The sequence below is a fragment of the Neomonachus schauinslandi genome, chromosome 5 (genome assembly GCF_002201575.2).
Source record: "Neomonachus schauinslandi chromosome 5, ASM220157v2, whole genome shotgun sequence".
NCBI lineage: Eukaryota > Metazoa > Chordata > Mammalia > Carnivora > Phocidae > Neomonachus > Neomonachus schauinslandi.
In genome coordinates, this window is record NC_058407.1 from 131,740,128 (window position 1) to 131,752,766 (window position 12,639).

The 12,639-nt window shown below is 39.4% G+C and overlaps 1 protein-coding gene across 2 annotated transcripts in view; it reads left to right on the forward strand.

The window, feature by feature from the left end:
• Nucleotides 1-12,639, forward strand: part of PRKCQ (protein kinase C theta) — a 122,407-nt gene that overhangs the window by 88,462 nt on the left and 21,306 nt on the right. For both annotated transcript variants that reach the window (XM_021696707.1, XM_021696708.2), the window contains exons 12-13: nt 3,246-3,337; nt 5,076-5,138. In XM_021696707.1, coding sequence (XP_021552382.1) covers nt 3,246-3,337; nt 5,076-5,138 — 155 coding nt within the window. The remainder of the gene's footprint in view (nt 1-3,245; nt 3,338-5,075; nt 5,139-12,639) is intronic.

The window sequence follows — 12,639 nt, forward strand, 5'->3', positions numbered from 1 at the left end:
TTGCTATTCGGGGTCTTTTCTGGTTCCATACAAATTTTAGGATTATTTGTTCCATTTCTTTGAAAAAAGTTGATGGTATTTTGATAGGGATTGCATTAAATGTGTAGATTGCTCTAGGTAGCATAAATATTTTCACAATATTTATTCTTCCAATCCACGAGCATGGAACATTTTTCCATTTCTTTATGTCTTCCTCAATTTCTTTCATGAGTATTCTATAGTTTTCTGAGTACAGATCCTTTACCTCTTTGGTTAGATTTATTCCTAGGTATCTTATTGTTTTGGATGCAATTGTAAATGGGATCGACTCCTTAATTTCTCTTTCTTCTGCCTTGTTGTTGGTGTATAGAGATGCAACAGATTTCTGTGCATTGATTTTATATCCTGCTACTTTACTGAATTCCTGTATGAGTTCTAGCAGTTTTGGGGTGGAGTCTTTTGGGTTTTCCACATAAAGTATCATATCATCTGCAGAAAGAGAGTTTCACTTCTTTTTTGCCAATTCGGATGCCTTTTATTTCTTTTTGTTGTCTGATTGCTGTGGCTAGGACTTCTAGTACTATGTTGAATAGCAGTGGTGATAGTGGACATCCCTGCCATGTTCCTGACCTTAGGAGAAAAGCTCAGTTTTTCCCCATTGAATATGATATTTACTGTGGGTTATTCATAGATAGCTTTTATGATATTGAGGTATGTACCCTCTATCCCTACACTGTGAAGAGTTTTAATCAAGAAAGGTTGCTGTACTTTGTCAAATGCTTTTTCTGCATCTATTGAGAGGATCATATGGTTCCTGTGCTTTCTTTTATTAATGTATGGTATCACATTGATTGATTTGAGGATGTTGAACCAACCTTGCAGCCCAGGAATAAACCCCACTTCTTATATATATACAATGGAATATTATGCACCATCAAAAAAATGAAATCTTGACATTTGCAATGACGTGGATGGAACTAGAGGGTATTATGCTAAGCGAAATAAGTCAGAGAAAGATAAGTATCAAATGATGTCACTGATATGAGGAATTTGAGATACAAGACAGAGGATCATAGGGGAAGGGAGGGGAAAATGAAACAAGATGAAACCAGAGAGGGAGACAAACCATAAGAGACTCTTAATCTCAGGAAACAAACTGAGGGTTGCTGGAGTGGAGGGGGTTGGGAGGGATGGGGTGGCTGGGTGATGGACACTGGGGAGGGTATGTACTGTGGTGAGTGCTGTGAATTATGTAAGACTGATGAATCAGACCTGTACCCCTGAAACAAATAATACATATGTTAATAAAAAAAATTTTTTAAATCCTGATTCTGAAATTCATAGGATTTAAATCTAAGCAACTTACAGAAATTGCTTAAAAGGAATACATGCTTACTTTATTAACTATATGTATAAATTTGGGATTTTTGCTAACTGGCCTCCCTCAAGGTTTTCACCTAAATAAATAAAGATTTACTGTTTATTAAAAAAAAGAATAGATGGTTTTAAAAGATTTATTGTAGAGATAAAATCTTTTAGTAGGATTAAGCGTGGCATCCAAGGTGCTATAAATCTCCATTACTATTTAATTAATAATCTCTATGGTAGTGTGGTCTTCTTGGAATGCCCAAGGGAGTAAACACAGATTTAAGCCCCAGTCCTTCACAGCTAGGTGCAGAACTGATTCAAGCCTAAGAACTGATGGGACCACTATGCCCACAGTTGTGTAGAAGTTAGGGTTGGCCTCTTGCCTCTAGTCCTAGCTGCCAATATACAAATTCCAAATTTTCAACTTTTATAAGAATTTGTAAGCTTCCTAACTCTTAAGAGGATCCTTTTGTCTGAGCACTGTTATAAATGGCCTTACTTTAAGTTTTTATATCTTTCATTCTTCTGAGCATTTAGGCGATTCCACCACCGTGTGCATACAGGCCATCATAGTTTTATGTTAAAAGGTAGTTAGAAGCTGTCCATACAGTACTTACAAGAATAAGAGGTAAAGGAAAGATGTGCTATTGACAAAGCAGATGTTTGCAGATTGGACAAATGATTAATCTCAAGTTACGTGTGAAATAGCAATGTTAAGGTAGGACTTCTATCAGCAGAGAATTTTGGCCTGTCCATAAGGGAAAGGGCTCCAGTTAAAGATATACGGAACCAGTAAATTAGATCAGGGGTCAACTTTAGAAAAAAACAGGACAACACTTACCTTTACCTGAACTATTGAGATAATAGCCACAATATTCGGTTTCCCAGTAGAAATGGCAGGCCGTGTATGTTACTGTCAGACCAGAACACCATCACCTTGTATGCCCCAGGGCCTTGGTTAGTCTCACATCAAAACTCAAAGGTTAATTCTGTTAAAAAATCACCCAAGTGAGGCTTTCAGGTGCAAATTCATGCACAGACATGTTAAATGTCTTCACACTTTAAGGATGACTAATTCTGTGGTTCATGAGGACTCTCAGAATCGAGATGCTCAAAATGCCATAAATGTACTTATTGAAGAAGTATGGTCTCACATAGGAGGAGGAATTCAGGCTCAATTGTAGCCACTTCTGATACTCTCACCACAACCTGAAGACCACTCAGCCTTGCGTTTGATGGCTGCCATTCAAGGGGGCCCGCTCTAGTAACATGCATGGGTCTTCTGTTATGAACAATGTGCTGGTTCATCACTTGTGGCTCAAAACGAGTGAAATCAGGACTGGAAAGAAATAAGACTATAAGGTTCCTGAAGGCAGGACTGTGTTTCATCATCTCTGATGGATGAGGCAGGAACGCACATCCCCACTGTCACTCCTGCCACAGTGCCATACCCATAGAGTATGTTCAGAACTGCTTACAAGTGTTGAATGCATGCTTCCAAGCCCTGCACCTGGAATTGGAGCCCCAAACTGTATTCTCTTTACCATCCTACACACTATCAATTTCAGTAGGTATACAATCAGCATCCACTAAGTGCCCAACACCATCCCACTGTTGGGTGGGCAAGTCCAGTTGGACACTTCCTCAGGCTGTGCCCCATCTGCTGAATCATACCCTGCAACTATCCCAGCAAACGTTACCCATACACCTCCCATATGCCCTAAGCTTCTTGGTGTTCAGAAATGCTATACATCAGCTAAATTATTGTGACAGTCTTTTTATAAGGGATCAAGACAGAATTGGTCCCCCTGAAATAAACTAAATCCATTTAAAAAGGAGTCCTTGTTTTCTTATTTTTTAAAAAAGCTGAAATTTGGAATTCTTTTGTTTTTCTCTAGGAAAACCTCTTTTTTGTGATGGAGTATCTCAACGGAGGAGACTTAATGTACCACATCCAAAGCTGCCACAAGTTTGACCTTTCCAGAGCAACGTAAGAGCTCTCTAATGGGTTTGGGGATTTTCCCCCCGTTTTTGTCAGGTACCGAGTACCTACGATACCGGCAGAATATTTCTCCCATGTGGCATTTTTCCCATTTCCTCAGCATGCCACAATCCCAGGTCAGGGTAACCCCTGAGGGACATATCAAACAAGGTAACTATGTTCCCAGTTTGTGAAGCTTAAACCAGAGTCCGTTTTATTTCATTTCTTTGTGTTTTGATATCAACAACTTAGTTTCTTAAGAAACTGCCCCGATTCATCACGCTTCTAAAGAATCTAAACACAGGAGCAAGTATTTGCACTTTGAAAAGAAGTAGTCAGATGAAACACAGATCTTAAAAGTGGTCATGGGGATGAAACTTTAACTTTTAACTAAGGCTTTAACCTAATGGGGAGCTCAATGTTGAAGGTATAAAGCATCTGGCTCCAGGGACATGAGTATTAGGAAACCAGAAGAGCATTTACTCCTTGAGAATAAATCTTCACCTTCTTTGGCATCAAGTGGAATCGGGCAGGCTGCATTTACCAGGTGGGAATGCTGCTGAGTCCCACAGAACCCCCTGGTACTCTTCCTCCCGTGGGCCCTGTCTCCTCAATAATAAAACAACTCTGACATTCAGAAAAAAAAGAAAACTGTGCCATAAGGCTCACTTAAAAATATGGGTACAGGGCACCTAGGTGGCTCAGTTGGTTAAGCGACTGCCTTCGGCTCAGGTCATCAGTCCCGGGATCGAGTCCCGCATCGGGCTCCCTGCTCGGCAGGGAGTCTGCTTCTCCCTCTGACCCTCCTCCCTCTCATGCTCTCTGTCTCTCATTCTCACTGTCTCAAATAAATAAATAAAATCTTTAAAATATATATATATGGGTACACACTAGCTTTCTTTGCCTGGTGCTCAGTAATCTTTCACTCACCCCTAATGAACAATTTGAGTGGTTTAGGCTGAGCTGGGCTGCAAGATGAACTGGTCCCACCAGCCTCTACAGAAACCTCTGGCTGAAATGGCTTTTTGTCAAAGCCAGTGGCTAGCATACCACTAAGCTCATCACCTCCAGGAACCATCAGCAAAGTGCCCAGAGATAATTTTATGGGATTTCTGCAGCAGAGAAATCATCAGGCAGTTTTCATGCTAAAGGATTCTAAGTCTGCCTTCCTCACTACCTCTGGAAGGCTTGAAAGCCATCACAGACACTGTCTGCCGTGCTCTCAAGGCCTCCCAGGTGCTTGTCGTCACTGGAGATGGAGAGCAGCATCTCACTCCCATCTTCCAGTAGCCTTTCCTCTGCCTCTCGGGCTGCATTTCTTGCCCATAAACAACTCAGGTCTATGTGGAATGACCCTGCATGCAGGTCTAAGGGCACCAAGCAGAGTTTAAAATAAAAGGGAAAATCATTTTCCTGTACTACTTACACTATTACATTTAATGTCCATGGGTGTTTTATTAGCAAAAAGAAATGACAGTTTGAACCTTATAGCTTAAGGTATAATAATTAGCGCTAGCGCAGCTAAGACTAACTTAAGGTACCTGCTTTGTTTCATCCTCTCAGGGCTGGGGCTGCACATATGGAATGGGTGATTTCTCCCTTTTGTTAGGACTAAACAAAATTATGTACAAAAGTAGTGTGTATACACTGAGGACAGTACTTGCACAGAATACTCACTATATAAAATGGGGCTTTTCTTTTGTTCCGTTAATGCATCCATATTCAACTTTGATTTTCCTTCCCTCAGGTTCTATGCTGCTGAAATCATTCTTGGTCTGCAGTTTCTTCATTCCAAAGGAATTGTGTACAGGTAAAGTTTACTCTTTGGAAACACCTACTGAGATATCTGGATTTCCCTGTCCAACTAATTGAATCACTGTAGTGATGTGAAATGGCCAGGGTACTTTTGTGGCAGGAAGTTCCATGCCCATGGTGATGATAATCAAGTCAGGAACTCCAGTCTCAAAAGCACTAAGGTTCTGACCTCATTTTGTTCTTTATTCTGGTCTTTACAGTTATTCTCCTTCTCACTTCCACTTTTCTCATCTCCTTCCATTACCCTGCTTTCTCTTTGGCATCTTATCATGGCTTTCACTCTCTGCCTCCTTCATATCTCTTGTTTTTGCATGGGCCAACTTGAAATGCTCATTGAATGTTCTCTTGGGTAGGGAAGGAGGGGGGCACTCTTCCTTGAACGCTCAAACGCAACTGTGGAAATCTATCTGCCTATACCTGATAGAAGTGCATAGAAAGCCACGTGTACCCTCCTTCATGAGTGCATGTCCATCCAAAATGTCTCTATCATACACCATCTTTTCACATCCTTCTTAGAGGAAAGCTATTACACTTTAATCTCCTTACCTCTTTTCTCAAAATATAGTTTGACACTTATTTAACATAGAAATCATCAAAAGCTTAGTTTTCTGGTTTCTGACTCACTGCAGATTAAGGGAGAAAATAAAACTTAAAAAACAAAGAGCTAGACAGGAGGCTGGCTGAGCCGCTGGAGGCTGGCCCAGCAAGCACAGTGAGAGGGGCGTGTTGAATCTGACATAAAGGGAAGATGTGAGACAACTAAAAGGCTCTGGGAGAGTGGGATTATGTGCTCTTCTGTGGCAAGTGTTCATAACACTGACCCGGAGTCATCAGTAAGGTTCAGTGGTAAGAGGGGGTCCAAGATGGCAGCATAGGAAAACCCTAAACTCACCTCCTCCCATGGACATACAAATCTACTCCAACATATAGAGGAGCAATTCCTCCTGAAGAACCAACAGCCAACTAGACAGCTTCTCAGCAAAGTATAGAGGCACAGTAATGATGGGAGCCCTGCCCCCAACACTACCAACTGCAGGGGGAGGGATGGCTCTGAGGAGACTTGCCCACCTGGAGGCACAGTGGCTTAAAGGGCAACTAGACTCTAAGTGAAGGAAACCCATTTGCTAATCCTAGAATGTCCACCAAACAGTGGGGGGAACTGCTGGAACTCTCCCTGAGATCAGAGGTGCTGGCTTTGATAGTGCAGGTAGGAGCAGAGTCTAGGCACTCTAGTCAAGTTGCTGCTTCCATGAGCCCCAGGGTGTCAGCCTACACCAGCTCCATCCATCCCCCTAAGGCAGCCCCCCACCCATGCCTGCCCCACCTCCAGCCATCTCACTAGGGCTGCTCTAGTACGGCACATATTAGGACACTTCGAAACAGCACCCACAATGGCTCCAGCCATTTAGCCAAGACAGCACAAATGTAAAGCACCCTAGGACACCCCTAGCCCATGCCCACCCCAGCTCCAGCCCTCCCACCAGAGCAAACTGATGTAAGTTGCCCTCGGACATACCAGCCTATGTTCACTTCAGCTCCAGCCATCCTCCCAGGACACTCCCTATGTGTAGCATGCTGTCCCCTCCCCAGCCAGCTCCAGCTACCCTACCAGGACAGCCTCAGTGTGGAGTGTCCCAGGAACCCCCAGGCTGCACCCACTTTAGCTCCAGCCATCCTGTTGGGGCAGCCCTAGTGCAGAATGCCCCAAGACCCCTTAGTCTGCACTTGCTTCAGCTCCAGCCATCCCTCCAAGAAGCCCCCTGCACAGAGCACCCCAGGCATACACAGTCTATAAAGAGGACATTCCTACACAAAGTCATTCCTTTAAGACTTGGGGAGATACCTTTTTCACCTAATTCATAGAAATAAACAGAAAAAGTCAAAGTGAGGAGACAGAAGAATATGCTCCAAGCTCAAAAACAAGACAAAACTTCAGAAAAAGAACTAAATAAAATAGAGATAGCAATTTACCTGACAAAGAGTTCAAAGAAATGGTCATAAAGATGCCCACCAGACTTGAGAGAAAAGTGGATGAACTCAGTGAGAATTCAACAAACAGAAAATACAAAAAAAGAATGAATCAAATAAAGAATGCAATAGCAGAAATGAAAATTACACTAGAGGGCATCAATACTAGATTAGAGGATGCAGAAGAACAGATCAGCATCTGGAAAACAGGGTATAGAAAGCACCGAAGCTGAACAGCAAAAAGAAAAGAGAATTTTAAAAATTAGCATGGGGGTCCCTGGGTGGCTCAGTCAGTTAAACATCCAACTCTGGTTTCAGCTCAGGTCATGATCTTATGGGTTGTGAGACCGAGCCCCACACTGGGCTCTGTGCTCAGCAGGTAGTCTGCTTGAAGATTCTCTCCCTCTGCCCCTTCCCCCACTTGCTCTCTCTCTAAAATAAATAAATAAATAAATCTTTTTTAAAAATTAGCATAGGTTAAGGGACCTCTGTGACAACATCAGGTATACTAACATTTGTATTAGAAGAGAAAGAAAAAGAGAAAAAGGGGCAGAAAACTATATTTGAAGAAATAATAGCTGAAAATTTCCCTAACCTAGGGAAGGAAATAGACATCCAGGTTCAGGAAGCACAGAGTCCAAAATAAAATGAACTCAAGAGGTCCACACCAAGACACAAAATAATTAAAGTGTAAGAAATTAAAGATAAAGAAAATCTTTAAAGAGGCAAGAGAAAAACAACTAGTTATGTTTAAGTGAAACCCCATAAGGCAGATACTCTGAAGGCAAGGAGGCATGATATATTCAAAGTACTGAAAGGAAGAAAATTATAATCAAGAATACTCTACCCAGCTAGGTTATCATTCAGAATTGAAGAAGACATAAAGAATTTCCCAGACAAAAGTTAAAAGAGTTCATCACCACCAAACCAGCCTTACAAGAAATGTTAAAGGGACTTCTTTAAGCAGAAAAGAAGGGCCTTGAAGAAAATTATGAAAGGAAAAAAAAAATCACTGGTAAAAGCAAACAGTGCAAATCACTTGTAAACCTAGTATGAAGGTTAAAATGTAAAATCAATCACATGTACAAAAATTAATGGATTCACTATATAAAAATGTATGTAAAATAGAACATGATAAATATAGAATGTGGAGGGGAGGACTAAGAATGTAGTATGTTTGAACTTAAGTGACCATCAACTTAATATACACTGCTCTGTACTTAGGATGGTATTATATAAACCTCATGGTAACCACATTTATAACAAAAAATAAAGAGAAAGGAACCCAAACATAACACTAAAGGAAGTCATCAATCATAAGGAAGGAGAGCAAGAAGAACAGAGAACTACAAAACAACCAGAAAACAATTAACAAAATAGCAATAAGTACATACCTATCAATAATTACATTAAATGTAGACAGACTAAATGCTCCGGTCAAAAGACATAGATGACTGAATAAAGAACAAGACCCAATTATATGCTGCCTACCAGAGACTCACTTCAGATATAAAGACACATAGAAAGTAAAGGTATGGAAAAAGATAATCCATGCGAATAGAAGAAAAAAAACCTGTAGTGATATTATATCAGACAAAATCAAGTTTAAAACAAAGCCTGTAACAAGAGAGAAAGGCAAGCATTACATAATCATAAAAGGATTGATCCAATAAAAGGACATAACAATTGTAAATATGTATCCAACACAGGAGCACCTAACATAGGAAGCAAATATTGACAGACATAAAGGGAGAAATTAACAATAATGCAATAATAGTAGGGGACTTTAATACCCTGCTTATATCAATGGACAGAACATCCAGGCAGAAAATCAATAAGGAAACAGTGGCTTTAAGTACATTAGACCACATGAACTGAGCAGATATATACAGAGTATTCTATCTGAAAACAGTATAAATGTTCTTTTCAAGTGCACATGGAACATTTTCCAGGATAGATCATGGGTTAGGCCACAAAACAAGTCTCAATAAATTTAAGAATAGTGAAATCATATCAAAGCATCTTTTCCAACCACAGCAATATGAAACTAGAACTCAGAAGAAAAGAAAATAACTGGAAAAACCACAGACAGGTAGAGGCTAAACAACATGCTACTAAACAGCCAATGGGTATATGAAGAAATCAAATATACCTAGAGACAAATGAACCTGGAAACACAGTGGTTCAAAATCTTTGGGACACAGGAAAAGCTGTTAGAGAAATTTATAAGGATACAGGCCTACCTCAAGAAATAAGAAAAGTCTCTCAAATAAACAATCTAAACTTAAACCAAACAGAACAAGAAAAAGAAGAATAAACAAAGCCCAAATTTATAGAAAAAAGGAAATAATAAAGTTCAGAGCAAAAATGAATGAAATAGAGACTAAAAAAAAAAAGATCAGTGAATCTGAGAGGTAGATCTTTGAAAAGATAAAATTGGCAAACCTTTTGTCATAGTAATCACAAAGAGAGCGAGGACCCCAAATAAATAATATCAGAAATGAAAGAGAAGTTACAATTGACACCACAGAAATATATAGGGTTATAAGGGACTACAAAAAAAAAATTATATGTCAACAAATTGGGACAACCTAGAATAAATGGATAAATTCCTACAAATATACAATCTTCTAAGACTGAATCAAGAAAGAGAAAATCTGAACTGATTACTAGTAACAAAATTGAATCAGTAATCAAAAAAAAAAAATCAAATTCAATACATTAAAAGGGTCATTCACCATGATCGAATAGGATTTATTCTAGGGATGCAAGGATGGTTAAATACCTGCTAATCAATGTGAATACACCATGTTAACAAAATGAAAAATAAAAATATGATCATCTCAACAGATGTAGTAAAAGCATTTGACTAAATTCAACATCCTTTCATGATAAAAACTCTCAAGATGGGTTTAGAGGGATCACCACACATCAACATAATGGAGGCCATATATGACAAACCCACAGGTAACCTTATATGCAGTGGTGAAAAACTGAGAGCCTTTCTTCTAAGATCAGGAACAAGACAAGAATGTCCATTCATGCCACTTTTATTCAACATAGTATTGGAATCAGACAGGAAAAAGAAACAGAAAGACATCCATATTGGTAAAAAAGGAAGTAAAACTCATTTGCAGAGGACATGATATTAAATATAGAAAACCCTGAAGATTCCAGAAAAAAAAACTATTAAAAAAAACTATTAGAATAAATGAATTCAGTAAAGTTGCAGGATACAATATATAGAACCTGCTGCATTTCTATATACTAGTAATGAAGTATCAGAAATGGATCCAGAGGGTATTATGCTAAGTGAAATGAGTCAGACATAAAAAGACAAATACCATATGAATTCACTTATATGTTGAATCTAAAAAAACAAACAGATTCATAAACACTAACAGATTCTTAAATACAGAGAACAAACTGCTGGTTGCCAGAGGATAGGGCAGTTGGGGGGGGTGGGGAGAGGCGAAATAAATGGAGATTGAGAGGTACAAAAGTAAATAAATCACCAGGGTTAAAAAAAATTACAGCATGGGGAATATAGTCAACAATCTTGTGAAAGTGGTGTATGGTGACATCATGACTACACTTGTGGTGAGCACAGCATAAGGTATATAATTGTTAAATCACTATGTTGTACACCTGGAAAATATAATATTGTATGTCAACTATACCTCAAGAAAAGAAAGGTTAAATGATGCTCCACACTGAGTGTTGAAGGCAGCAAACTGTGTATAATACAACGCAAAAGCATTCCATCAGAGATGGTCAATATTGAGATGCTGACAGGGTAGGCTTAAAATTCACTTTGAGAAACCCCTCCTTTCCCAGAGGGCACAGTCACAGGAGAGTTGCCCTATTTAGAGTCACAGAACAGAGTCTTAGAGGAAGTTTGCAAGTCATTCTTCTTAAGCAATCTCTCTGGCAGCCTTTGGATATATGGTGGATTTTTTTGGTCTATCTACAAAATAATATATTAAAAAGCTGTTTTATATAATTTCTTTATCTCCAGGAAATTGAAAAAAATACCCATCAGAACATTGAAAACCCTTACCAGAATCTATGGGTTGGTTTTTTTTTTTTCCTCTTTAAATCTGTAATGCCCGCAATATACATAAAATATACCTGCGCTGGGGCCCTCAGTAGCTTGTGTAGGATGGATGGATGGGAAGGAGGGAGAAAAAAAATAAGATTGGAAAGAGAGAGAGGTCCTAGAGCTCAAAGGAACCTCTTGAGAGAAAATCCCACATGCCCCAGTGCAGTCTGTTTCTCCACAGCACAATGCTTTTCTCTAGCATTTCATCATATATATTGACACTCAGAACAAAAAGACCCATAGTCCTTAATTGTCTTTAACATCACAAATTGTACCCAGTTGAGGGCCCTTCCTATGTCCATGTATGAGAAATGATGTTTTCTATGGCTTTTTATGCACCAATAAGAGAGAATACTGGGTTTATTTAGTATCATATTCACTGAAGTTATAGAGAATGTTTGAAAGACACCATCAAATAATTAAAGCTAAGGAAAGGTCATTTAGCAAGTACACAAGAATGAGACTGGCTTGCATTAAAAACCATTCAACTCCCCATGTGTAACTTTACTGACCTAAACTGTCCATTTGGCAACTGAATTATGGGGATTCTATTAATTTCCTTCTTCTGACCACCTGGGTTTATGATTTCTGGGTTTGTTCACAAAAGAGGTATATTAGTTTTGAAGTGTTGCTATAGAATTACCACAAACTTGATGGCTTAAACCAACAGAAGTTTATTCCTTCACAGTTCTGGAGTCCAGAGGTCCAAAATCAAGCTGATGGCAGGGCCATCCTATTTCCCAAGGCTCTCGAGGAGAATGCTTCCTTGCCCCTTCTGGGATCTGGTGGCTCAGGAGCTTCTTGGCTTTTAGGTGGCATCCTTCCTGTCCGCCTCTGTCTCCCCATAGCGTTCTTGTCTCCCTGCACCTCTTCTGTCTTCCCTGTATATCTCTTAGGAGGATACTTGGCCACCTGGATAATCCAAGATGATCTCATTCCAAGATCCTTAACTTAATTACATCTGCAAAGACCCTTTTCCCAAAGAAGGTCTCATTCACAAGGTTCTAGGGGTTAGGATATGAACTTATCTTTTGGGGGCCACCATTCAACCCACTACAGCTGGTGATGTAGACGGACCAACCCCAGAGTGTGCAGCCCTTCATTAAACATTGCAATGCATAAAAAACTACTCAAGTATCAATCCCTGGATACCTAATGAAGTTCACTTCCTGGGTTTTTATTTTATATTTTTTGGAGATAAAGTGTAAGTACACGAAAAGACAATCTAAAAAAAAAAAAAGTCCAAGTGAATAAGATTCTAATTAAAAGTATCAACAGGAAGAAAAATGGTGTCCTCAGAACTAGGGGAGGGTTTGCCAAAAAAAATTCCTATCAGAAAGGGGAGATATATACATATATATATATTTTTTTTTTTAGAGGAGGAGAGCCTTTGCAAATGGAAGAAGTGATTCCAGAAAAGGCACAG